General features: G+C 41.0%; 3 protein-coding genes and 1 long non-coding RNA gene across 17 annotated transcripts in view; 3 read left to right on the top strand and 1 right to left on the bottom strand.

Moving 5' to 3' along the window:
• Nucleotides 1-22: 22 nt before the first annotated feature.
• On the top strand, nt 23-9,897 carry LOC135097906 (uncharacterized). Of its 2 annotated transcripts, XM_064000030.1 has the most exons (5): nt 24-611; nt 8,093-8,202; nt 8,373-8,521; nt 8,854-9,051; nt 9,592-9,897. In XM_064000030.1, exons 3-5 carry the CDS (start codon nt 8,408-8,410, stop codon nt 9,880-9,882), a joined length of 603 nt encoding a protein of 200 aa, XP_063856100.1. In that variant the 5' UTR covers nt 24-611; nt 8,093-8,202; nt 8,373-8,407; the 3' UTR covers nt 9,883-9,897. The 2 variants fall into 2 exon arrangements, with proteins under 2 accessions (XP_063856101.1, XP_063856100.1); XM_064000031.1 differs by lacking the exon at nt 8,093-8,202 and having other exon boundaries at nt 23-611.
• A 91-nt stretch (nt 9,898-9,988) lies between these two features.
• LOC135097915 (uncharacterized) lies at nt 9,989-17,473 on the top strand. The gene is made up of 5 exons (XM_064000040.1): nt 9,989-10,008; nt 10,512-10,692; nt 10,945-11,192; nt 16,582-16,820; nt 17,365-17,473. Exons 1-5 carry the CDS (start codon nt 9,989-9,991, stop codon nt 17,367-17,369), a joined length of 693 nt encoding a protein of 230 aa, XP_063856110.1. The 3' UTR covers nt 17,370-17,473.
• A 1,158-nt stretch (nt 17,474-18,631) lies between these two features.
• LOC135097905 (uncharacterized) lies at nt 18,632-26,374 on the top strand. Of its 2 annotated transcripts, XR_010266347.1 has the most exons (5): nt 18,632-19,128; nt 22,175-22,288; nt 22,708-22,956; nt 23,424-23,553; nt 23,890-26,374. It is a non-coding gene; the product is annotated as an uncharacterized LOC135097905 (long non-coding RNA). The 2 variants fall into 2 exon arrangements; XR_010266346.1 differs by having other exon boundaries at nt 23,424-26,374.
• A 367-nt stretch (nt 26,375-26,741) lies between these two features.
• Nucleotides 26,742-27,580, bottom strand: part of LOC135097904 (uncharacterized) — a 76,233-nt gene continuing 75,394 nt past the window's right edge. For 9 of the 12 annotated variants that reach the window (XR_010266344.1, XR_010266343.1, XR_010266345.1 and 6 more), the window contains one exon: nt 27,533-27,576. Coding sequence is in view for 2 of the 12 variants with exons in the window: in XM_064000023.1 (XP_063856093.1) it covers nt 27,483-27,576 (94 nt within the window). In the remaining 10 variants the exon portion in view is untranslated. Of the gene's footprint in view, nt 26,905-26,933; nt 27,577-27,580 lie in introns of those variants that run through there. The other 3 variants (XM_064000024.1, XM_064000023.1, XR_010266342.1) reach the window with 3 other exon arrangements.

Genomic DNA, 27,580 nt, shown 5'->3' with positions numbered 1-27,580 from the left:
GTTTTTGGGGGAGAAAAAGGTGCGTTTTATGTCATCAAAAACAATATTTTGTTCATTCGTAGATATCATTTGCAAGACTTCCAAAATAATGTTAATGATTGCATACATATTTTAAACATTTGCAACATGCATTCTGGAGCCAGTTCCCACCCAGTCCTTCTCACCACCTCTCCCACCACACTGCTCTTCTCCACTCAGTGTTATTACTCCACATCCACAGGCCATCACTAGCAGACCTCTTGGGTGGTTTCCAAGACCCCAGCTTGGCCTTCAAGACACTTAATCATACCAGGGTCTTCCTTCAACAGCTCACCAGAATATAACTGGATAACTTGCCTGCTGCCAGTACCTCCAGGCCTCTAGAGGTTGTGGCACCACAGCCTGCACAGCCCCTCAAATCCCCAACAAGAACAAGAACACAACAGGGTAGTGGGAGTGATGGCTTCAAGACACACTGCCACTGTACAAGGCAGCTGTTACTCTTGTACATCATGTGCTGCTTACTAGACTGTGCCTAAAAATCTGAGAGGAAAAAGTAAAAGCTCACAGGACTGGTTGACAAGACAGCTAAATGACCCTTATGTGAAGTTGACCAAGCAACATCAGTGCAGGTGAGCCTCAGCCCTCTCTTTTACCCCTTCCTTTCCCACATTAGCCATCTTCCCACTCCCTCCCCAGGAAGGCCCCTATGATCATTAGCCAATGCAAGACACTGCAATAGAGTGACAGTGTATACCTGTTTTTTGGGGCCACTTCTTGGTAAATATGTTGATCATGATAATTTTTCAGACTGAGATAAATTTTTTTACTGCTCAAAATATTATGTTTTTTCAAAAGGAGATAGTGACATTGAATAATCTTAGATATAGCAGCTCCTCATGAAGCAGCTAAATTATGTGGATATTGGTGATGAATACATACTGTACAATATGGGTGTGAGGGTTGTTTTAGGGTCACTCACGGTTACATTAGTGACGTGATCCATCGTACACTGCGTCACAAATTGTAAGTCCATGCTGACAGGGTTTACTTGGAGAGATATAGTGTGATGCATGTGTTTGTATGTTTGTTTCCAGTATGTAATGATTCATGCTCTCTTGCATCTCTTTTGTTCAGCAAATGAGAACTGTACTTTTAATGACATTAGAATGTCGTTAAATGTCACTTACTTCCAGGCAATGCATCATTTATTTTCAGCCAGTCACCATGTGTATATGTTGCAGCCACAGCAGTCAGCTAGTTACCCACAAGGGTACTCAATGTCACAATGGCAACTGAGTGTAGTGCACACAAATTTAAATACTTGGATTTTTATCATGCAGTTCCATAAGCAAGGCATACAATTCTTAAGATTGCACAGTGTTTTGCCAAAATTAGTTGAGTGCTGAACAATCGATGGCACCAGTACCCTTTGAGGATGAGGAAGAGGAGGTCTGCAAACCACACCTTGGACTCTTTATTTTTTTCTATTAAGGTTTAGGTCTGGTTATGTTAGGGTTAATGTCCTTAACCCATAAACTGCAACATTTATCATATGATGAACAGCATGTAACTGTGACTTACATCATATGATATGAAGGCTCTTTTTAATTTTGGCAGCCTGTATTTTGCACCCATATGTCTTGAAATGATGTTTGGCAACTCAGAGTGAGCGAGCCCGCACTCTCTCTCTCTCTCTCTCTCTCTCTCTATCCTCTCTCTCTCTCTCTCTCTCTCTCTCTCTCTCTCTCTCTCTCTCTCTCTCTCTCTCTCTCTCTCTCTCTCTCTCTCTCTCTCTCTCTTTCTTCCATGTGTGTGTGTGTGTGTGTGTGTGTGTGTGTGTGTGTGTGTGTATTTACCTAGTTGTGTTTACCTAGTTGTGGTGTACGGGAGGGGAGTAATCTCATAGTACCCCGTTCCTGTATCTATCAGTTTGGTTTTAAAAGCACTGACAGTTTCGGCATTGACAACGTCTTCACTGAGTTCATTCCATTTGTTCTCATTTCAGTGAGGAAAACTATATGTCTCTTCTACAGTTAACTTTCTTCAACTTCTTGCTGTGACCACTTGTACTCTGTGTGTCTAAATTTATAAAAACCTTCTTTCTTCACATTTTCCATACCATTTATCATTCTATAGATGTTTATTAAATCTCCTCTCTCTCTCCTATTTTCAAGGGTAGGAATTTCCAACATTCTTAATCTCTCTTCATAGGTCAATTTACTCAACTCTGAAACCATCTTAGTGACTGCTCTTTTTGCTTTTTCTAATTTTATTATATTCCTCTTTGTATGATGAGACCACACCACTGCTGCATATTCCAATCTTAGTCTTATCATGGAAATCAACAACTTTTTATCATTTCTTCTTCCAAATATGAGTGCCATTCTTATTCTTTTTAACAATTTCACTGTCTCCAGTAATTTTATCAATGTGTCAAATTTTCAGTAACTGTTACTCCCAAATCTACTTCCTCTTTTGACTTCTTTATCTTCACACCATCCATATCATAATAATATTGTATTCTTTTCTTACTCTTACCAAACTCCATTACTTTGCATTTACTCAAATGGAATTCCATTTGCCAAGATTTACTTCATCTATTTATCTTATTTAAATCATCTTGCAGTACCATACAGTCATTTACATTATCTATCCTTCTCATCAGTTTAGCATCATCTGCAAATAAGTTCATATAACTATCTGTTTCTTCATTTATGTCGTTCACATATATTACAAACTTTATCGGTCCTAAAACTGACCCCTGTGGGACACCACTAGTTACTTTTAGCCAAGATGAATTCTGGTCTTGTATTACAGTTCTCATCTCTCTATCATCCAGATAATCCTCCATTCACTCCAGCTGTCTTCCTCCAAATTTTCCATAATTTTTTAATCTTCCTTAGCAATCTTTGGGATGTACTTTGCTTTCTTCAAGTCTAAGTAGACACCATCCACCCATCCGTCTCTCTCCTGCACAATATTAACTATCCTTGAATGAAAGGACAGTAAGTTTATGGAGCATGATCTTCCCCTTTTAAATCCAAATTGACAATTTACTAAAACTTCATCTTTTTCCAAGTGTTCCATCCATCTTTCCTTTATTGTTCTTTCACATAATTTTCCTTCAGGAAGAGGCAGTAGACACCTGCTAAAACAATAATTACTCCCAGTGAGGTCTAAAGCACTGGATCAGGGGGTACTGTGAACTTATCATTAAACCTAGCTGTGACCTCACTGAACTTTTCCTTTTGTGTCTCACAACACAAGGGGGCAGTCACAGCCTGCCCTATAAAGACAACTCTCTTCCTCCACACAAAACTACAAGCACCTAATAACACACACAACCTTCACTCAAAATTTCAAAATTCATGGCAACTCCTACACCAGCTTTGGAGTCCTCATCTGGGGAGGGGACCACAAATGTCCCCTGGTTGGACTGCTCTGCTGATGACGACCCTAAGTATCTTGACACCCCCTCAATTTTTTCTTCATTTACTTCTGCAACATTTGTGATCTAAGATCTAATTTTCAATCTGTAGAACACCACCTCTCCTCTTCTAAACCTCATCTTCTTTTCCTCACTGAAACTCAGGTGTCTGAGGCAACTGACAGTAGCCCCTTTTCTGTTCCCTCCTACTTTCTCTATCCTCATTTTCAATCCAAAGCTGGATGTTGGATTTATGTGCACAACAATTTAACCTGCTCTCATGTCCATGCTCTTGAATCTTCCGAGTTTTCCACTATCTGGCTACGACTACAGAGTCACTCTCAAACTAAATTTATATGTGCTGTATATCTCTCACCTAACTCCTCTGACTTTAAGAAATTCTTTGACTACTTAACTTCCAAAGTGGAGCACATTCTGACACTCTTCCCTTTTTGCAGAGATCTCCATTCTTGGAGACTTCAGTGTTCACCACCAGCTTTGGCTTTCCTCTCCCTTCACTGACCATCCTGGTGAACTAGCCTTCAACTTTGCTATCCTCCACGACCTAGAGCAATTGGTGCAACACCCTACTTGTATTTCTGACCATCTTGGAGATATGCCCAACATTCTTGACTTCTTCCTGACCTCTAATCCTTCTGTTTATGCTGTCACCCTCTCTAATCCATTGAGCTCCTCCGATCACAGTCTCATATCTGTATCTTGTCCTATCACTCCAATCCCTCCTCAGGATCCCCCTAAGCAAAGGTGCCTCTGACGTTTTGCCTCTGCTAGTTGGGGGGACCTGAGGAGGTATTTTGCTGATTTTCCTTGGAATAGCTACTGCTTCTGTGTCAGAGACCCGTCTTTGTGTGCTGAGCGCATAACAGAGGTGATAGTGTCTGGCATGGAGGCATATATTCATTCCTCTCTCTTTTTCTTGGACTAAACCTTCCAAACCTTGGTTGAACACAGCTTGTTCTCGTGCTATACATGATAGAGAGGTGGCCCACAAAAGGTACTTTTGCCTTCCATCACCAGAATCTCATGCACTTTATATTTCTGTCCGGAACCATGCCAAGTCTGTTCTCCAACTAGTCAAAAACTCCTTCATTAATAGAAAGTGTCAAAATCTTTCAAGATCTAACTACCCTCATGACTCTCTGACATCTAGCCAAAAATATCTCCTGGCATCTAGCCAAAAATATCTTCAATAACTTTGCTTCTTCTTCTTCTTTCCCTCCTTTATTTCAACCAGATAGCACCACTACCATCACATCTATTTCTAAAGCTGAACTCTTTGCTAAAACCTTTGCTAGAAACTCTACCTTGAACGATTCTGGGCTTGTTCCTCCCTCTCCTCCACCCTCTAACTACTTCATGCTACCTATTAAAATTCTTCACAATGATGTTTTCCATGCCCTTGCTGGCCTAAACCCTCGGAAGGCTTATGGACCTGATGGGGTCCCTCCTATTGTTCTCCGAAACTGTGCCTCCGTGCTTGCACCTTTCCTAGTCAAACTCTTTCAGCACTGTCTGTCAACATCTACCTTTCCTTCTTGCTGAAAGTTTGCCTACATTCAACCTGTTCCTAAAAAGGGCGACCGTTCTAATCCCTCAAACTACTGTCCTATTGCTTTAATTTTCTGCCTATCTAAAGTTTTTTAATCTATCCTCAACAGGAAGATACTTAAACATCTGTCACTTCACAAACTTCTATCTGATTCCCAGTATGGGTTCCGTCAAAGCTGCTCTACTGGTGATCCTCTGGCTTTCCTTACTGAGTCTTGGTCATCCTCTTTTAGAGATTTTGGTGAAACTTTTGTTGTTGCCTTGGACATATCAAAAGCTCCTGATAGAGTCTGGCACGAAGTCTTGATTTCCAAATTACCCCCCTATGGCTTCTATTTTTCTCTCAAGTTTCCTTTCTGACCGTTCTATTGCTGCTGTGGTAGACGGTCACTGTTCTCCTAAATCTATTAACAGTGGTGTTCCTCAGGGTTCTGTCCTGTCACCCACTCTCTTCGTATTATTCATGAATGACCTTGTAAACCAAATTTGGTATTTGGTACCAAGCAAACTTGGTATTGTTCAATGCCTCAAAAACTCAATTCCTCCATCTATCAACTCAACACTACCTTCCAGACAGCTATCCCCTCTTCTTCAGTGACACTCAACTGTCCCTCTCTTCTACACTGAACATCCTCGGTCTGTCCTTTACTTATAATCTGAACTGGAAACTTCACATCTCATCTCTAGCTAAAACAGCTTCTATGAAGTTAGGTGTTCTGAGATGTCTCTGCCAGTTTTTCTCATCCCCCGGCTGCTAACTCTGTACAAGGGCCTTATCCGTTCATGTATGGAGTATTCTTCACATGTCTGGGGAGGTTCCACTCATGCCGCTCTTCTAGACAGGGTGGAATAAAATAGTTTTCGTCTCATCAACTCCTCTCCTCTAACTTACTGTCTTCAGCCTTTCTCATCGCCGCAATGTTGCATCTCTAGCTGTCTTCTACTGCTATTTTCATGCTAACTGCTCTTCTGATCTTGCTAACTGCATGCCTCCCCTCCTCCCACAGCCTTGCTGCACAAGACTCTTTCTCTCACCCCTATTCTGTCCACCTCTCTAATGCAAGAGTTAACCATTATACTCAATTTTTTATCCCTTTCTTTGGTAAACTCTGGAACTCCCTGTCTGCTTTTGTATTTCCACCTTCCTATGAATTAAATTCCTTCAAGAGGGAGGTTTCAAGACACTTATCCTTCAATTTTTTTTTACTTTTCTGGGACTGGCATCTCAGTGGGCTTTTTTTTTTGTATTGGATTTTCATTGCCCTTGGCCAGTGTCCCTCCTACATAAAAAAAAAAAAAAACACTATTCAAGGACACTGGTCTTCAATATCTTGTTTGGTACTCCATCTGGATCAGATGCTTTAATTACTTCAAGTTCTTCCATCATCTTAAGTATTTCCTCATAACTGACCTGGACTGCACTCAGTATATATCTCACCAACTTATCCCTTCCAGCATCAAACTCCCCTTCCACAGTAAATAACAATCTGAAACTATTGTTCATAACCTCCACCATGTCCTGTTTGGGTTCATTTATACAAGTATCTATTATATCTCTTTTATAGTTTCTTCTCTTTATTCTTATTATCTTAATGTACTTGTTTCTAGCATCAATATATTCCTCCCATCTGCTCTCAGTTTTCCTCTTCTTCCATCTATTCCAAACATTTGATTTACAATTTGTAGTTCCTTTGCATTATGTATTGAACCATTCTTTACCCTTTCTACATCTCACTCCTCCTTTAGGTATAAATTTCTCCACAGCAGAATTATATTTCCTTATAAATTCATCTCATTTTCTGAAACATCTACATCTTCAAAGTCTTTCCAGCCCTTGGCAACAAACTACTTTCTTAATTTTTCAAAATCATCTTTACTATATTTAAATCTTCTTACTTTATAATTTTCATCAGTGATTACATTTTCATTTTTCAAATTAAATTCCATCAACATGTGATCACTTTTACCTAGAGGGCTATCAGAGTGTATTGTTTCAATAATTTCCATGTCCTTGGTAAACACTAAATCAAGTCTTGATGGTTTATCTCTTCCACTAAATCTTATATCACAGTCTACCCATTGAGTCATCAAGTTTTCCACTGTTCAGGTTAACAGTCTATTACTCCATGAGGTCTCACTTCTAGTAGTTGTCAGTGTTTCCCACTTTATCTCCTTACAATTAAAATCACCAACAATAACTATATCACTACTTTCCATCACTATCTTTTCAAGACCTTTTAACACATCTACCAACGTCTCTTCATGCTCTTCTTTTTGCCAAGCATTGGTCACAGGTGGCACATACACTCCTACATAATTCATTATCCTTTCTTTTCCACTTCTAATCATCACTTGTAGAATTTCAGACTTGTCTTCACTTTTTATTACCCTCTCCACTTCAACACACTTTTTAGTCAGAATGATCATTCCCCCCTCCTCCCTTGTCACTTCTGTTTTTCATCCATAAATCATATTTACCAGTGTCAGGAGTTCCTGATTCATTTTTCCATTTTGTCTCACATAATACAGCAACATCCGGTGCGGTTCTGTTTAATAACTCATTTAATTCCATCTTTGTTGACATTAATCCATTTACATTAGTATAACATAGTGTTTGATGTACCATTTCTTTATTCTCATGTCTCTTACTCTTCAGAAAAACTTCTCTTTTTGTTGTTTGTCTTTTTGTTTAGCCTCATTTATCAGCTCCTTTTGCTTCAACCTTTCAATCTCATCCATATCCCTGTTTATCCATACATTTTTATATTCTTCATCTCCAGACAACCTCCAAGACCCACTAATTACCTCTTCTGCTTGTACCTACATTGCAAACTTTGTGTGTGTGTGTGTGTGTGTGTGTGTGTGTGTGTGTGTGTGTGTGTGTGTGTGTGTGTGTGTGTGTGTGTGTGTGTGTGTGTGTCAGATATACACACAGCTCTGCAACACACACTTGCGCACACACACACACACACACACACACACACACACACACACACACACACACACACACACACACACACACTGCACCCAAATCAGGCAGTTAAAAAATAAAGACCTGTTGTTGTTTGAGATCCCTTACCACTCCCCGTACTCTCCTTTTGTCTCATCCCACAGGCATTGTCCATGATGCTTCCTGTGTTGTGGTTCCATCATGGCAGGCATGGAAGTGCCTCTCACTACATCACTGCCTCATGATCATTGAGAGCATGGACACAGACACTGAGGTGCGGCGCCTCTCCCCCATCACCCTCATTGCCAACACAAGCCACTTTTTTTTTATCTTGTCCTTATAAATCTATTTACCAGATTGTCAATTCCACATGGGATTTTTTGTGAGTGTTACTAATGCCTCCTCCTCCTCCTCCTCCTCCTCCTCCTCCTCCTCTTCCTCCAGGCCCTAGTGGGTATGTGGACCTCCTCAATGGACAGATGGACAGAGGCTGGTGTGCTGGCTACATGTATCAGGAGCAAATCTCAACCTTCTTCTCTGTTGTGGCAACAGGGATGACATATGAGATGGCCATGACCAGCATGCCCCTTCAGGTACTGCTGTGGTGCTTGTAATGGTGTTGTAGTGGTTGTAATGGTGGTAGTAGTAATAGTAGACAGTGATTGTAGCTATGGTAATAGTAGTTGTAGTAATTTTCAGTGGTATAATAATAATAGTAATTGGAGATAAACAGCAGGCAATTTACACCAATCTTTTTGACGCATAACCTAACATCATTTAACCCAGCCTAACCTCACAACCTAGCACAATCTCACCCAACACTAAGCCAACCTAATCTAACTTAACCCAATCAATTATTATTTCAGGAGCTGCATCTCTAACCTAACCTCACCACACTGACCCTCCACTCACATCACATCTTCAGGTGCTACATCTGCACCTGCCACACAGTCCATCCTCTGAGGCCGTTGTCCTGCTCATCTTCCCAAAGCCTCAGCGTTATGACACCTATGTGGATGGTGTCTTTGTTCCCCCAGCCAACCTCAACACCTCTGCAGCCGGCTACAAGCTGTTGCCTGAGAACCCCACCCATCCTCAGGCTTTCCTTCCCATGTTGGACAATGTAAGGGATGGCTGTGTGCTGTGTTGTGTTGTGTCGTGTTGTGTTTGGAATGTAAGGGATGGTTGTGTGTTGTGTTGCATTGTGTTTGGAATGTAAGGAATGACTGTGTTGTGTTGTGTAGGGAATATAAGGAATGGCTGTGTGTTGTTTTGTGTTGTTTGAGGCACTGGAGCTCTGTACTTTGCCCTGTCAGTTTGGGGCAAAGGACCAACTGCTCTGCCTTGTCTCTTCCTGCTGGTAACAGAACAACCACTCAGCCTTGCCTCTCCCTGTCAGTTTTGTCATGCCTCCCTATCTGTTTAGTTTTGTCATGCCTCTCACTGTCAGTTTTGTTATGCCTTTCTCAATTTTGTCATGTCCCCATGTCAGTTTTGTTGTGCCTCCCTGTCAGTTTTGTCATGCCTCCCTCTCAGTCTTGTCATGTCTCTCCATGTCAGTTTTGTCATAGCTCTCCCTGATAGTTTTAGGCAAGGGAAACACTATTATGCCATGCCTGTCTCTGTCGCCACCTCTCCAGCTCACCCAGACCCTCCCCTGCAGGCAATGGGGACCAGCTTCTTCCAGCGCAGTGCTAAGTTGGTCCATGTGGTGCTGTGCGAAGGCCACATCCTTGACATCAAGACCACACCCATGATCACCCTCACCAGTGGCCTCATGGTGAAGGAAGATGAGTTTTATGAGCAGAACGTGGTGTTGAATCTGGCCAGCCTGTTTGAGGTATCCCCAGACAACATCAGGGTCATCAGTGTTATGCAGGAGCTCTCCAAGAGACAGCAGGGAAGGCTGGAGGTGGGCACAGTGAGGATGCATGTTGGGTCTGGTCTGTGTTGAGTCTGACTGTGGTGGGTGCAGCTGTGTTCAGTGTGGCTGTGTTGAGTCTGGCTTTGTTGGATCTGTGTGTTGTGCGTGGCAGTGTTGGTCTGTGTTATGTGTGACCATGTTGTTTGTGGCTGTTGGGTGTGGCTGTGTTTGGTGTGGCTGTCTGGGCTGCCTGGTCTCCCTTACTAGTAGGAGCTCAACATGCAAGACTTATTCTCAAATGTTTGGGAGTTTCAACTAATTGGAGGTCTAATGGAATTTATCTGAGTTTTCAAGGTAATTTTTATGACACTTGTGATAGGGAATGATCTCACCATGAAAGGGCAGGATTAAACCAGTTTATGCTGTGAGGCTTTACTGTGGAAGTATGTGGACAGCTGTGGTGTGCCTAAGCTCTTGGGATGTAGCAGGGTGGTCCACAAGACTGTCCCATTACACTAGGAGCCAACGGAGCTAAGAGTGTGAGTGATGTGTGCAGGAGTGTGTGATGCTTTGTGTGGGCCATCCTGTGTGAGATTGCCAGCCTGGTATATAGATAGATAGATAGTGGTAGTTTAACAAATGAATGGGAAAGTTGCCTATGAGATTCTTACTATTCATTATATCTGAAAATAATTACTAAAGAGAACAAAATGTTTAAGAATACAACTTAAATTTACTTCGGCTGAAGTGGCCAGCGCTCACACTACAAGCCTGAATGGCGAGGAGGAGGAGGGAGCAATTGGTGGGGAGGTGATTCCCTACAAGAAGCTGGTGCAGAGTCTGGAGAAGGCCGTCAATAGATTCCAGGATGGATCATGCAGCAACTGTGCCTCTCTCTTGGTAAAGTGAACCTCTGCTCTCTGTTCCTTTGTGATCTTATGTTGTCTCTTCCTCCAGTGCTTCCTCTTAAGGCAAACACTACTCTGTCTCTTTACTGCCTTGAGTCATCTCTCACTCCTGTAACTCCTTTTGGTAAAATAACACTGTTCTCTGCCCCTTTACTGCCTTGAATCATGTCCTCCTGCACTTTGTCATCAGCTGAACCATTAACAGAGGTAGTGTGTTCCTCCAATACCCACCTCTCTTCCTCAGGTGAGTGACTCCATCGAGCCACCACCCAAGGAAGCCCCTCCAAAGGCCACAGAGGAGGAAGGCAGTGTTGTCATTCTGGATGCCAAGCTGTTCTACAAGCAGCAGGAGAAGGAGGTGGCAGAGAAGATCAAGGAGAGCCTGGCAGTGACTGAGTATGCCAAGCCATCCAGTGCATTGGTGCTGAGTGGTGTGTCCAGCAGTGTGGTGTGTTTGAAATGCAGCTGTCCTTTACTGTGCTGGATACAGAGGTGTGTGTGTAGTTGTAGTATACAGGGACTAAGCTACACACCTCTGGTTCTGTCTCCTCCTTTATTCATCCATCAGTTTATGTACATTTCTTGCCTCTCTCACCTTTGTTTTTCTACTTGTGATAAACAGGGGTTGGGCTACATTCCTTATCCCATCTCTGTATTCATTCAGTCCTTGTGTGTGTGTGTGTGTGTGTGTGTGTGTGTGTGTGTGTGTGTGTGTGTGTGTGTGTGTGTGTGTTTACCTAGTTGTATTTACCTAGTTGTGAAATACAGGACAAGAGCCACACTAGGCTCGTGCCGTCCTGTCTCCATATCGACTTTTATCTAGATTTTCTTTAAATTTATGAATTGTCTTTGCACATACAGTCTCATCCTTAAGTTCATTCCACACTGTAATACTTCTGTGTGGGAAGCTATGTTTCTTGATGTCTCTTCTGCAAACACTCCTATTCAGTCTCCTTCCATGTCCTCTTCTGTCTCTAGTATCTCGTATCAAGAGGTCTTCTCTGTCCGACTTTTCCATTCTTTCCAGTATTCTATATATATAGCTATCAAATCACCTCTTTCCCTCTTTTTTTCTAGTGTAGTCAGGCCCAACCTCTTCAACCTTTCCTCATAACTATACTCTCTTAAGCTTGCAGGGATTTTAGTTGCAGCTCTGGATTCTTTCTAACTTTCTTGTATCCTTTTTCAAACTTCAACCACACTGATGCTGTGTACTCCAATCTCGGACATATCATCGTTGTTATCAGTTTTTTATCATATCTTCATCAATATAGGAGAATGCTATCTTGATGTTTTTTCAGCAGTTTATATGTTTCTCCTATAATTTTTGTTTATGTGCTTCCCAAATGATAAATTATCAGAAATAATTACTCCTAGGTCTTTTTCTTCTGATCTTATAGAGATTTCTTCATTTCCTAAGTAATAGTTGCCAACTGGTCTTTTCACACTTTTTCCAAACCTCATCACACTACATTTTTTTAGCACTAAACTCCATGTTCCACCTCATTAACCCTTCATTAATCTTAATTAAGTCCTGATTTAAAGCATTGCAATCCTCTTCATTTGTTACTTTCCTCATAATCTTAGCATCATGAGTGAAAATGTTCATGTAACTTTCTACACCTTCTGTCACATCGTTTACATAAACTCTGAACAAAATAGCCACTCGTTACTGTTCTCCAGTTCGACCTGCTGCCTTTAATTACTGTCCTCATTTCTCTGTTTGTCAAAAAGTCAGTCATCCACTTTAACAGTGATCCACTGAGTCCTCCAGTTTTTTCCAATTTCCATATTAGTCTTCTGTGTGGAACTTTATGGAATGCTTTTCTCAGATCTAAGTATATGCAGTCGGCTCATCCATCTCTCTCTGGCACTATATCTAATACTCTTGAGTAGAAACTTATCAAATTTGTAACACAAGATCTTCCTTTTCTGAAACCAAACTGTTTCTCTGTTATCACCTTGTTGTCTTCTAGGTATTTCACCCATCTGTTCTTGATAATCTTTTCACAAATCTTCGCCATCACATTTGTGAGCGATACTGGTCTATAATTTAATGGATCTTCTTTACTTCCAGTCTTGTGGATTGGGGTAATATCTGCCCATTTCCAATCTATGGGTACTCTACCTTTTACCAGGGTGGTGCTAATTATATTGTGCAACGCTGAGACTACACTCTTTTAAAATCCAACTGGAGACACCATCAGGACCCATTGCTTTCCTTACATCCAGGTCTTAATGTGGAGGCAGGCTAATGTAGTACCCATCTTTAAGAAAGGGGATAAAACTTTAGCGTCTAATTATAGACCTGTCAGCTTAACTTCAGTTGTAGGTAAAATGTTAGAGTCAATAATAGCCAGGAACATTAGGGAACATTTAGACAAACATAACTTGATAAATCAGTCACAGCATGGCTTCACGAAGGGGAAGTCTTGCCTGACAAACTTGTTAAGTTTTTACAGTAAGGTGTACGAGGCAGTAGATAATGGTGATAGTTATGATATCTTGTATCTGGACTTTAGTAAAGCATTCGACAAGGTGCCCCATCAAAGGCTCCTGAGAAAGGTTAGGGCGCACGAGATAGATGGGAAGGTGTTAGGTTGGATAGGGTCATGGCTTGGTAACAGGCGACAGAGAGTGCTAATAAACAGCTCGAAATCCGAGTGGGGTCATGTCATTAGTGGGGTGCCACAGGGATCAGTATTAGGGCCATTATTATTTCTAATATAATATTATATCAATGACTTGGATAGTGGAATTAGTAGCGATGTTAGTAAATTTGCGGATGACACAAAGATAGGTAGATTAATTAGGTCAGAAGCGGATGCCATCGCCTTGCAGACAGACTTAGATAGAATGAATGAATGGACGGATAGATGGCAAATGCAATTTAATATCAATAAATGCAAAGTGCTTAGCGTAGGTAGAGGAAACCCACACAATAGGTACACATTAAACACCCAAACTCTGGTAGGTACAGGGTACGAGAAAGATTTAGGAGTTATAGTTAGCTCTGAACTCCGTCTAGGGAAACAATGCATAGAAGCCAGAAACAAGGCAAATAGGGTACTAGGATTCATTTTTAGGAGTGTTAAAAGTAGAAGGCCGGAAGTAATATTAAAATTATACTTGGCGCTGGTCAGACCTCATCTAGACTACGCTGTGCAGTTCTGGTCCCCACATTACAGGAAAGATATAGGTCTATTAGAATCAGTACAGAGGAGAATGACTAAAAGGATACAGGGGATGAGGAGTATTCCTTATGAAGCGAGGTTGAAGCGGTTAAATTTACATTCTCTAGAGAGACGTAGGTTAAGAGGGGACCTGATAGAAGTCTTTAAGTGGTATAAGGGTTATAACAAGGGAGATGTAAGCAAAATTCTTAGGATCAGCAACCAGGGTAGAACAAGAAATAACGGGTTCAAGCTTGAAAAATTTAGGTTTAGGAAGGAGATAGGAAAAAATTGGTTCTTAAATAGAGTGGTAGATGAGTGGAACGGACTCAGTAATCATGTAGTTAGTGCTAGGACACTAGAGAGCTTTAAGAGAAGATTAGGCAAGTTTATGGATGGGGATAACAGATGGAAATAGGTAGGAGTGTTTCATACAGGGACTGCCACGTGTAAGCCTGGTCGCTTCTTGCAGCTTCCCTTATTTCTTATGTTCTTATGTTCTTATGTCTTCCAACATATTCTTTACTTCATCTACTGATGTTTTAATCTCCTTTAGGTTGGTCCCTTTTTCTAATGCTGTCCTCTCATCTCTGAAATCATTTTCCTTACTAGACACAGAGTGGAAGTATCTGTTAAACACTTCAGCTACCTCTTCTGGGTTATCCACTGTCTCTTCTCCAGCTTCTACTGTCCTTATTTCATCTTTACTCTTTAATTTTCCATTATTGAATTTATAAAATAATTTTGGTTGGTCTTTACATTTCTCCACAACATTCTTTTCAAAATTTTTCTGCTCATCTCTGCGAGTTTTAAGAAATTCATTCCTCTTCCTTATATAATTGTTCCACAGGTCCAGTCTCCTGTTTTTCTTCCACTTGTTCCATGCTTTTTCTCTCTCCAATCTAGCTGTTGCACATCTGTTGTACCCATTTCTCTACTCCCTCATTATAAATGTCCAGGAAAGCTGTCCACTTTTCCTCTATGTCCTCCTTTTGAATAACCATGTTCCAATTCACTTCACTGAAATACTTCCTAAGTTGTCCAAAGTTAGTCTTGCTGTAGTTTAGCCATTCTCTTCTGTGGTCCTCTTTTCTTATACTGAGGTTATTGTCCATAGCTGTGAACTGAATCAGCACATGATCACTTTTTCCTATTGGGTTTATGTATTTAAGGTCTTCTACTATTTCTTGTTTCATGGTGGAAATTAGATCGAGCCTTGAAGGTTCTTCATTTCATCTAAATCTTGTGTCATCTGTAACCCATTGTGTCTAGAAATTTTCAGTAGCCAGGTCTAGTAGCTTGTTCCCCCATGATGCCTCACTGCCTTCCATGGTCCAATTCTCCCAAGATATCTCTTTATAGTTAAAGTCCCCCATCATGAGTATATCGTCATTTTCCTCAAATAACTCTGCTAAACGTGTCCTTGTGTCCTCAAGCATTTTGTTATATTCATCCTCTCTCCAAGAGTTGGAATAGGGGGGAACATAAGTCACCACAATGTTACAGTATCTTACAATATTCTGTCTTAAGGTTATTTTCAATACTTCTGCCTCCTCCACCCCATATGTGACAGATTCCACTAATAAATCCTTCCTAATTAGAAGCATCACACCTCCTCCCTGTTTATTTTTTCTATTTCTCATCCAGAGGTTGTATTTTCCTTCACCAATATTTGATATATCCCTTCACTTGCCAATTTAATTTCAACAATTCCCATGATGTCCGGTTTCTCCTCTTTTAATTTCTTCGATCTCTCCAGTTAGCTCTTTTTCTTCTTGTAATGTCCCCACTAATTTTTCCACACATGTCTTTTCCTTCTTTTCTCTTTCAGTCCACTGAGGTGTATACTCTTCCTTCAGACCGAATACCACGACAGTTTTTTTCTTATCCTCAGTTTCTCTCACCAAGTTTTCTTTGTTTTATAACTTGAACAACTTTTTCTGTTAGCTTTTTGTTGTTTGCCTTTGTTTGTTCCTCCACAATTTCCCTAAAATCAGTCTTTTCTTTCTCTTGTTCTTTCTTCCAATTTTCCTGTTTTACGTTTAACTCTTCCACTTTGCCTTCATATTCCATTGCTTTCTTTTCATATAACGTTTGTTTTTTATGTAGATCGTCATATGCACCTCTCCACACCCCCTTCTCGGTGATCAAAGTTTCAACCATCTTCTCCATCTTGTCAAATCTATCCTTCATTTCCTTCATTTCAGTTTCCAGTGTGATAATTCTCCTTCTCATCATTGCTTTCCCGACCCTTCAGTCCTCTTCCTCAAATCCCGAGGTCTCTCTGTCTAGCCTTCGAGACGGTCCCCATTGGCATAAACAACATAGTGGGGACCGAAGTAGACCCCTCTTCACCGCTCATTATAACAATTTAACTGCTTTGGAGACGAAACAGCAACGAGTAGAACCAGTGTGAACTCTCATACTCTGTATTTCCACTAGGGCAACTCTCAGTGACGTAGATAGCTGGATTTTTAGTGTGTGTGTGTGTGTGTGTGTGTGTGTGTGTGTGTGTGTGTGTGTGTTTAGTAAACTTTCAGGCCTTTTTGGTTCCCATGAAAGGACTCAAAGATACACCAATAATTATTCTCTCTCTCTCTCTCTCTCTCTCTCTCTCTCTCTCTCTCTCTCTCTCTCTCTCTCTCTCTCTCTCTCTCTCTCTCTCTCTCTCTCTCTCTTCTCTTCTCTTCTCTTCTCTTCTCTTGCAGGGTGCACCCACCAGTGACCTGGGCCACAAGAGTGATCCCTGGCAGGTCACAGCAAGTCTCTTGGGAGGTCCGCCAGGTGCCATCCTCATGGGCACCACAACAGTTCCCAACAGGAATGGCACTGCCATCTTCACCAACCTGTCTGTCAGCAAGCCCAGGGAAGGCTACAACCTCACTTTCACCATCACCTACCCCAGCTATGCTCCAGCCCTCACCACCACCCTGGAGGGGACCTTCAGGTAGGTGCAGGTCTTTATTTATGTAAGAGGGGGACTGGTCAAAGGCAACAAAAAGTTTAAAAAAGCCCAATGAGAGTGCCAGTCCCTAAAGAAAGGTCAAAAAGAACCATCCAAAGCTGGAGCACAAGTGTCTGGTGTAAGAACAGAAGAATAAGAAAATAAGTGATGCTGTAAGAAGCCATCAGACCTACACATGGCAGTCCCTGTACAAAGCATGCTTACCTATTTCCACCTATCAGCCTCATTCATAAATTTGTGTAATCTTCTTTTAAAGGTCACTAAATAATCACCTTCATTACTAAGTCCATTCCATTCATCCACCACTCTATTTAAAAACCAATTCCTTCCTATCTGTTTTAAATTTAACTTAATCAGGGTACATTAATGGTGTCTCTAGGGATTAGACCTTGACAGGATACTGAGGGAAATGCAAGTCTGACATACCAAAAAGGAGAGAAAAGGATCTCAGTATTTACCAAGATACAATTACTATTGGAGTCGCATAAGTGATCTAATTGTTGGTCTTCTTTTGGCCTCCCCTCAGCTTGACAAAGATGAGTGCAGCAATGGTCAAGCAGCAGCCCAGCATAGTGCAGGCCGGACAACCCACCACCATCACTGTTCACTTTGTTGACAAGGACTCTGGCTTGGTGCTTAATGGCCTGGTTTTCAAGGTGAGGAGACAGACAGGCATGATTGACTTAAATGTTGTATATAAAGAGTAATAAAATAATATAATCTTTGTTAACATGATGTGAGGAAGTGAGGAGACAGACAGGAATGATTTTTTTTTCTTTTTTTTTTTATAGAGAAATAAAACAATATAATTTCTGTTATTGTTCAGTTTGTTGACAAAGATTCTGGATTGTAGTTTGATGGCAAGTCATTGAAGGTGAGGAGATGACAAAATCAAGTTAGATTTTTTGGGATAGCGTAATAAAACAATATTAATTCTGTTATCAAGAGGCATTCAGTTTGTTGACAAGGACTCTGGCCCAGTGCTTGGATGGCAAGACTTTAAAGGTGGGGTAGACAGGAATAATCGAGTCAAGTTTATTTTTTGCATACATGCATGAAGTAATAAAGCAATATTATTTCTATTATCATGATACATTCATTCAGCTTGTTTACAAAAATTCTGGCTTAATGTTTGATGGTGAGGCTTTCAAGGTGAGGAGATGGACAGAAATTACTAAGTTAATTAAGGGACTGTAATTAACTTTTTTGAATGAAAATGTGTGCAAAAAGCAACATTGGTCTGTGCACACTGAAAAATCATCCAGCACTTTGGCAACAATCTGCCAAAGTTTGAGCTGTGTGTCTGAGACATAGCTTGTTTACACTCAGGCTTTAGATTACACCTTGTGGTACTCCTTATGTTTTGCTGTTTTTCATATACTGTATCTGTTTTTTTTGTGTGTGCATGATTTTTGGAGACTTTTTTTCAGATGTGTGGCATGTTATCCCTAAGTGGTGGGAGGGGAGGGAGTGGGACAGTAATTACTGGATAATGAGTTGGCCTAAGGTGAGGCCAGGGCATGTATGTACTGCCACGCTGGTGCCAGACCATCCACATGACTCATAAAATTTATGAGAGGAATTGTGTTACTATCTTCTGTGAAGACCATAACCATAGCAGAGTCTTGTAAGTACAGTCACTAGGGTGTTGTAGGGAGGTCCACAACACTGTTCCTTCCCACCAGAGACCAGTGGGCCTAAGAGTGTGAGTGATGTGTGTGTGAGTGAGTGTTGCTTTATCTGGGATTGGTGGCCTGGTGTATAGATAAGTAGATAGATGAAGGGAGTAAAATTATACCTTCTCTGTTATCCTTCCATAAGAAAGCACAAAAGTTGAGAGGAATTGCATCTGTACTGTATTTTCTTTCCTGAGCCTCTTCTCTCTCCTCCTCAGGCCAGACATTTGTGGGCAAACTGCTGGCAAAGACTGCTGAGGGACACTTTGAGGTTATCCAGAGGTATGCCAAGTAAGAAACGGAAGAGAATTTTACAAGGAGGAGGCAGCAGGCACCTGCCAAAATGATAATTACTCCCAGTGAGGTCTAAAGCACTGGATGATGGGGTGCTGTGAACTTATCATTAAATGCAGCTGTGACCTCACTGAATGTTTCCCTTTGTGTCTCACAAGAAAAGGGGACAGTCACAGCCTGCTTTCTAAAGACAACTCTCTTCCTTCACACAAAACTACAAGCATCTAATTACACACACACCCTTCACTCAATTATCATGGAGACTCCTACACCAGCCTCATAGAGTCACCATCGGGGGAGGGGACAACAAATGTCCCCAGGTCAGACTGCTCTTCTGGTATCGACCCTAAGTGTCTTGACACCGCTCAACTTTTTCTTCATTAACTCCTGCAACATTTGCAGTCTTGGATCTAATTTTCAGTCTGTAAAAACATCATCTCTCCTCTACTAAACCTCATTTTCTTCTCCTCACTGAAACACAGGTGTCTAAGGCAACTGACATTAGCCCCATTTTTGTTCTCTCCTACTTTCTCTATCCTCATTTTCAATCCAAAGCTGGATGTTGCATTTATGTGCGCAACAACTTAACCTGCTCTCTTGCCCATGCTCTTGAATCTTCCGAGTTTTCCACCATCTGGCTACGATTACAGTCACTCTCAAACTAAATGTATCTGTGCTGTATACCTCTCACCTAACTCCTCTGACTTTAAAAAATTCTTTGACTTCTTAACTTCCAAAGTGGAGCACATTCTGACCCTCTTCCCTTTTGCAGAGGTCTCCATTCTTGGAGACTTCAATGTTCACCATCAGCTTTGGCTTTCCTCTCCCTTCACTGACCATCCTGGTGAACTAGCCTTCAACTTTGCTATCCTCCACAACCTAGAGCAGTTGGTGCAACACCCTACTTGTATTCCTGACCATCTTGGAAATATGCCCAACATTATTAACCTTTTCATAACCTCTAATCCTTCTGCTTATGCTGTCACCCTCTCTTCTCTGTTGGGCTCATCCAGTCACAATCTCATATCTTTATCTTGTCCTATCACTCCAATCCTTCCTCAGCATCCCCATAAGCAGAAGTGCCTCTAGGATTTTGCCTCTGCTAGCTGCAGGGACCCAAGGAGGTATTTTGCTGATTTTCCTTCGAATGACTACTGCTTCCATGTCAGAGACCTGTCTGTGTGCAGAGTACATAACAGAGGTAGTAGAGTCTGACATGGAGGTGTACATTCCTCACTCTTTACCTTCCAAATCTTGGTTTAACACAGCTTGTTCTCATGCTATACATGATAGAGAGGTGGCCTACAAAAGGTACTTAAGCCTTCCATCACCAGAATATCATGGGCTTTATATTTCTGCCCGGAACCATGCCAAGTCTGTTCTCCAACTAGCCAAAAACTCCTTCATTAACGGAAAGTGTCAAAATCTTTCAAGATCTAACTCCCTTTGTAACTTCTGGCACCAAGCCAAAAAAATCTCCAATAACTTTGCTTCTCCTTCTTTTCCTCCTTTATATCAACCAGATGGTACCACTGCTATCACATCTATCTCTAAACCTGAACTCTTCGCTCAAACCTTTGCTAAAAACTCTACCTTGGACAATTCAGGGCTTGTTCCTCCCTCGCCTCCACCCTCTGACTACTTCATGCTACCTATTAAAATTCTTCATAGTCATGTTTTCATGCCGTCCCTGGCCTAAACCCTCAGAAGGCTTATGAACCTGATGGGGTGCCTCATATTGTTCTCCGAAACTGTGCCTCTGTACTTGCACCTTGCCTAGTCAAACTCTTTCAACTCTATCAGCATCTACTATTCCTTCTTGCTGGAAGTTTGCTTACATTCAGCCTGTTCCTAAAAAGGGTGACTTCAAATCCCTCAAACTGCCATCCTATTGTTTTAATTTCCTGCCTATCTAAAGTTTTTTAATCAATCATCAACAGGAAGATTCTTAAACATCTTTCACTTCACAACCTTCTATCTGATCGCCAGTACGGGTTCCATCAAGGCCACTCTACTGGTGATCTTTTGGCTTTCCTTACTGAGTCTTAGTCATCCTCTTATAAAGATTTTGGTGAGACTTTTGCTGTTGCTTTGGACATATTAAAAGTTTTTGATAGAGTTTGGCACAAAGCTTTGATTTCCAAACAACTCTTCTGCGCCTTCTATCCTTTTCTCTGTAACTTCATCTTAAGTTTCCATTCTGGCCATTCTATTGCTGCTGTGGTAGACGATCACTATTCTTCCTTTAAATCTATTAACTGTGGTGTTCCTCAGGGTTCTGTCCTATCACCCACTCTCTTCTTATTATTCTCCAGTGACCTAAACCAAACTTCTTGTCTTATCCACTCCTACACTGATGATACCACCCTACACTTTTCTACGTCTTTTGTAGAAGTCCAACCCTTCAGGAAGTAGAGTTCATGCAGAGAAGCCACAGAAGACCTGACTTCTGATCTCTCTAAAATTTCTGATTAGGGCAGAGCAAACTTAGTGTTATTCAATGCCTCAAAAACTCAATTCCTCCACCTATCAACTTGACACAACCTTCCAGATAACTATCCCATCTTCAGTGACACTTAATTGTCCCCCTTTCTACACTGAACATCCTTGGTCTGTCCTTTTCTTATAATCTAAACTGGAAACTTCACATCATATCCCTAGCTAAAACAGCTCTTATGAAATTAGATGTTCTGAGACATCTTCACAAGTTTTTCTCATCCCCCCCCCTAACTGCTAACTCTGTACAGGGGCCTTATCTGTCCATGTATGCTTCACATGTCTGGGGGGGGGGTCCCACTTGTACTGCTCATCTAGACATTATGGAATCAAAAGCTTTTTGTCTCATCAGCTCCTCTCCTCTAACTGACTGTCTTCAGCTGGTTTCTCATCACTGCAATGTTGCATCTCTAGCTATCATCTACCGCTGTTTTCATGCTAACTGCTCTTCTAATCTTGCTAATTGCATGCCTCCCCTCCTCTGACGGCCTCGCTGCACAAGACTTTCTTCTTTCTTTCACCCCCTATTATGTTCATCTCTCTAATGCAAGAGTTAACCAGTATTCTCAATCATTCATTCCTTTCTCTGGTAAACTGTGGAACTCCCTGCCTGCTTCTGTCTTTCCACCTTCCTATGACTTGAATTCCTTCAAGAGGGAGGTTTCAAGACACTTATCCTTCAATTTTTGACTGCTGCTTTGGACCCTTTTATGGGACTGGCATCTCAGTGGGTCTTTTTATTTTTTGGTGGGGGGAGGGGGAGGGTTGTTGCCCTTGGCCAGTGTCCCTCCTACTTGAAAAAAAAAATGAATAAAAATATCACCACCCATATCTTCCCAACACAAATACTGACAACAGCCCCTGTGTCAGGCTGTATGTACCAGATGAGGCCGTGTCAATGCTCACCTTTGAGAATGTCATATTTGAGGCGCCAGACGTGAGACAGCAACTCATAGCCAAGGTTGCTGTCGTCTCCGCTAGCTGGTACGTGGAGTCCTCTCGAGTATTGGTGTCAGTCTGGTAAACTCTGGAGCTCCCTGCCTGTGTCTGTACTTCCTTATACAAGACACTTCTTAAATTTAGGGTAATTCTTTTGGCTCTGTCTTCTAGAGACTGGTACCTCAGTGGGCCCTTTTATTTTTATTTATTTATTTATTTAATTTAATTAAATTTAATTTAATTTAATTTAATTTCTTTTTTTTATTTTTTCCTCTCTCTCTCTCTCTCTCTCTCTCTCTCTCTCTCTCTCTCTCTCTCTCTCTCTCTCCTTTTTGTTGGCCTTAGCCAGAGTTCCTCTTACATAAAGGAAAATCTTGTATACCGATGTACATACTTATGGAAGTTAGGATAAAATGTATTGCATGTTGATGTACTGTTTAAAACCCCAATACCTCACACTACAGACTATTAAAGATGCAGAATCCTTGCTGAACCATCACTGGAACCATGAAAACACCCCTGAAAACACCATAACAACTGAAAGTATTCGAGGTAAGAGAGAGCAAAACATTTGGGAGTGCAGTTTATTATCTGTCTCCCATACAAGACTGGTGGTGTATCCCTCACATCTGGTCATCAAGGAGTACCCCATGGTCAAGTCCTTGCACACCGATCTGTTCTGATGGAAGCAGTTGGAGGGTGTGGAGGATGTGGTGAGAATGACTCTCCTTATCTGTTATATCCTTCAGTATCTTCTTTTCTTCACCTGCACTGTGTTTTTTCCTCTTGCATCCTTCAGTAATATTGTTTTCTTCATGCCTGCTGTGTTCTTTTTGCTTCTGTTCTATCCTTCATTATACTTTTCTGTTATATCCTTCAGTGATATCCTTTTTCTCCTGCAGGGGATTCTTTTTCCCTCTTATCATATCATGTATCCTTCAATGATATCTTTTCTTCATCTTTGCTGTATTCTTTTTCCTCTACCTTATCCTTCATTATCCATTTCTTCACTCATCCTGTATTCCTCTTTCTTCTTTCTTTAATGCACACTTTCCTCCACACACACAATTTAAACCTTTCTATCATGCATAGTTACCCTCACCCCCTCCTTGCCCCACGCACACACACACACACACACACACACACACACCTCTAATGATGTTATGGTGATGTGACACAGTTGGAGGATGGAGTGCTGAGTATGTTGCTGCAGTCAGTAGACATGCTGGCTGCTGGCTGACGGAGTGTACTGTGGCCCCGTTGATTTCACTCTCAGCAATGACTCCAAGAAGACCATAGCAGAGTACCAGGTGTGTATTGTGAAGAGGTGAATTGAATGGCTGTATTTTTCATTCTTTCTTCTGTGGTAAAAGAATGTCAAAAGCAAGCTCGTTCATCGCTTTCTTGTCTTCCTGTAGTCATTTTCATTGCTTTTATATTCTTTCCACTAATTCTTCTCTCTTCCTCTACTTCCTACAGTCACTTTCATTTAAGTTTTCTATTCATTTCACTAATTCTTTTCACTCTCTATTTCTTATAGCCACTTCCATTACTCTTTCTTATTCTCCTCTCTCCTTCCATGTCTCACAGCCATTTTCATCGTCCTTTTCTAGTTCACTAATTCTTCTCACTTCCTCTGCTTCAAGATAACTGGACCACAGGAGCATGTTGTCACAGCTCTAGGGAAACTGTGCACATCCCTCAGCAGTAACATAGCTATCCCAGTAGTGACAGGATATTTGGACACTCACTACAATGCAAGGAAAGTTTACGTCAAGGACCAGATCTTGTGCTGCTCTTGGAGAAACATTGTGCATCTCTTGAACGAGAGTGAGACTGGGGACCCTCTTCTAGATAATCGGAATGGTTCTGAAGTTAGCCTTGTGTCTTCTGTCCCTAAGGATCCTCCAGTCCTTGCATCTCCCCTTTGGCACCATATCTTGTGCTGCTCTCAGAAAAACGTGCTTCTCTGGAATGAAACTGAGAGTGAAGATAGTGTTTCAGGTGCTGGGAATAGTACTGAACTTAGTCTCATTTCTGGTGTCCCTGTGCATCTCTCAGTCCTTATATTAATGTGATGTCTTGCTAACTCTCATGCTGTCTCACTCAGTTTGGTACAATTGTTTACTGCAAATTTAGAGTTTAGTTTTCAATGTAAGGTCACTGATAGTAAAAGGAGTGGTTAAATGCTTCTCTTTCTCATCTTGTCTTCCTTTTCCTTGTCTTCTTCCTCATTTACTTGCATTTCTCTCATTCTCTACCTCCTGGTCTTTTCCTTCATCCTTCTCTCTCTCTCTCTCTCTCTCTCTCTCTCTCTCTCTCTCTCTCTCTCTCTCTCTCTCTCTCTCTCTCTCTCTCTCTCTCTCTCTCTCCAATTCTCCTTACAGGCTTGTTGGTGTATCCTGAAAATTTGGAGATCCAGGAGAACTCTGTCACCAAGAATGTGCAAATGAATGTCATTGGGTGGCTGATGGCAGCTCCTCAAGTGAACCCAGAGGTGAGGGAGGCTGTCACTGGAGGGAGCGGGGAAGTAGGGGGTTAGAGTGAAGATGTTTAGAAAAGAGGGATGCAGCACTGTGGTTGTGAAGAGTAGCCATCATTTTCATTTTAAGGGTGTTTTTAAGCTATTTAGCTTGCAGTGCCACTGAGACTATCCCTTTCCACTGGGGACTCAAAATAATAATAAAGACTGACTTCATATTCTGAGTGTTAATGGAAGTAAGAATAATAATCAGAAATAGCAACCATTATCACTATCCTGTTTCTTCATGTCAAGCTTGATAAAGTTAGATTTAAAAAAGAAATAGGAAGGAACTGGTTCTCAGATTGAGTGATAGATGAATGAAATAGACTCAGTAGTTCGGTTAGTGCTGAGTCATTAGGGAGCTTTAAAAGATTAGGCAAATTTATGCATGAGGATGATAGTGAAAATAGGTAAGCACATTTCATGCAGGGATTGCCATGTGTAAACCAGATGGCTTCTTGCAGTTTCCCTTGTGTTCTTACAATTATTATGCCACTGATATGATGCCACAACACAATGGTAATGGTGGTGATGGTGTGTTCCCGAGTGATGCAGGTGATAATGGGGCTTGACATGAGTGTCAAGGGCATGTAGTGTCCCGTCACCTTTGCTCCTGTGACCTCTGGCTCTTCTAAAAAGGGAGTTGCATCCTTCATGGTATTTTTATGTCTGATGGTGTGTAGTGGTAAGGATTATCCAAGATTGGAGAAGTGTCTTGGGACCTTCCTCATGAAAAAATTTGTCATAGGGAAAAGAAAATACAGAAGCAGGCAGGGAGTTCCAGAGTTTACTGGTGAAAAGGATGAAAAATTAATAATGGTGAACTCTTGTATTGGAGAGGTGGACCACCACCATCACCACTACTTATTCTCCACGGATCACTGGGCTAAAGTACAGCAAGATGGGTGCCTTGAGTTGAAGGCTGCAGTCACCATCAGAAAAGAGCAAAGCTGCAACAAGTCATCCAAGTACTATGTCAAGAAGGTTTATGTTGAAGGCAACCTCCTGCACTGCTCTCAGGAGAACAGTGGGACTCATGACCGCCTCCAAGACCCACAGAGGATTGGAAGGCATAAATTCAATCTTGGATAACTATTGACATTTAAAACTGGTGACTCCACTTGTCAGATTGTAGGTGGGAAAGTTTTAGGGTTGATTGATGGGAACATTGTTGATCTAAATTCTTTTTTGGTAAAGTACTGTAAATCACTTGCATGTGAAGTTTCAAATGGATGAAATAGCATGAATGGTATTGTAGTTGAATTGTTCTTTGTAGCTGGAAAAAAAAATTAGGGTCGATTGATGGGAAAACTATTGTTCAAAATCCTTTTATTGTAAACTAGATCATGTACATAGTTGTGAAATTTTTTTGGAAATGAAATAGCATGAATGATGATGATGTTGTTTGTGTTGTACTATGGGTAAACCATTGGAAAAAATGTAGTAGTTATGAACAAAATTGGATTAACTAAACATCACTGAGGTTGTAGTTGTGAAATTTTGGTGTAAATTAATGTAAACAATGAAATACTTAATCATTAAAGTTTTAATCTTATATTAGGAGTCATTGGAAATTAGCTAAAATAAACACCCTTATATCATCTTAATCCTATAATGACTAACCAACTTTCCTCTCAAATCATAGCATAGTTTTAACACAAGTAAACAGTGCACAGCTTTGCCAAATGTTCTCATAAATCTGTGTTGGAAAATATAGTCTTCATCAAGCATTATTGTTGTGTAAGTTATCATTGCTGTCATGTGTTGTTTTAAGGAGACACTGATTTTGCAGTTTTTTTTTTTTTCTACACCTATTCAAAAGTTTAAAAATCTTTCAGTTTTCTGTGCATGTGTTCTAGTATCCTCTGCATTCTTTCTTGTCATTCTTTCACACTCAGAGCTAAATGCATTGAACTAACATTCCCATTCCTATTATTCAGCAACTCATGAAATTAACACCAGAGCAGTTTGGTATGTTATGGAAAATGAGAGAGAGAGAGAGAGAGAGAGAGAGAGAGAGAGAGAGAGAGTCCTTTTTTCCTCTTCTCTCATGTCATGGCCCAGGACAGGGTGACGTCCTTGGAACATCGTCATTTGCATTCCCTAATCACAGACAGATGTGCCTCCTCACTCACTCCTCCATGTTGGAGAAAATAATTGCGTTAATGAACATGTCTTGCACTTTATCATTACTTTTATTATTATTATTATTATTATTATTATTATTATTATTATTATTATTATTATTATTATTATTATAATTATTACTACATTTACAGTAGTCCCTCACTGTTAGCAGTTTAATTAGTGTAGCCGAACCAATGTCAAAAGTGAAATTTGCCAAACGTGAATAGTACTACTATAAATGGGGTTCACCCTTTTGACTTGCATTTGAAAGCAAAGACATTATACATGAAACATTAACAGCAATATAGAATACAATAGATAATAGATGACAGATGTTATTTACCTTTAATTATTTATAGTTAAGCCTGGTGAGAGGAGCGAGTGTGGTAATTGTGTAGGTGCACTATTAATATTTGGCACCCAAACCAGTGTCATCCATATCCAAGTGTCCATGCCCTCCACCACATGTAGAGGCTGCACTCCTGGGGACAAACACCAAAGATGTGGTTAATTGCAGCAAAAAAAACAGTAAGATGGCTGTTGGGAGGTTCACAAAAATCAAACAATGCACATGGACGACAAACTGGATCAACACCATTCTGTTACGTCAGTGAGTGGCGCACCAAAAGTGGATCTGATGTGCCAGTTTGGGTGTTGGTACCAGTTCAAACCTATTGCCAAACTGA

The sequence above is a fragment of the Scylla paramamosain genome, unplaced genomic scaffold (genome assembly GCF_035594125.1).
Source record: "Scylla paramamosain isolate STU-SP2022 unplaced genomic scaffold, ASM3559412v1 Contig36, whole genome shotgun sequence".
Classification (NCBI taxonomy): Eukaryota; Metazoa; Arthropoda; class Malacostraca; order Decapoda; family Portunidae; genus Scylla; species Scylla paramamosain.
The sequence above is the reverse complement of the archived record's forward strand: the minus strand, read 5'-3'. Positions and strand labels throughout refer to the sequence as shown.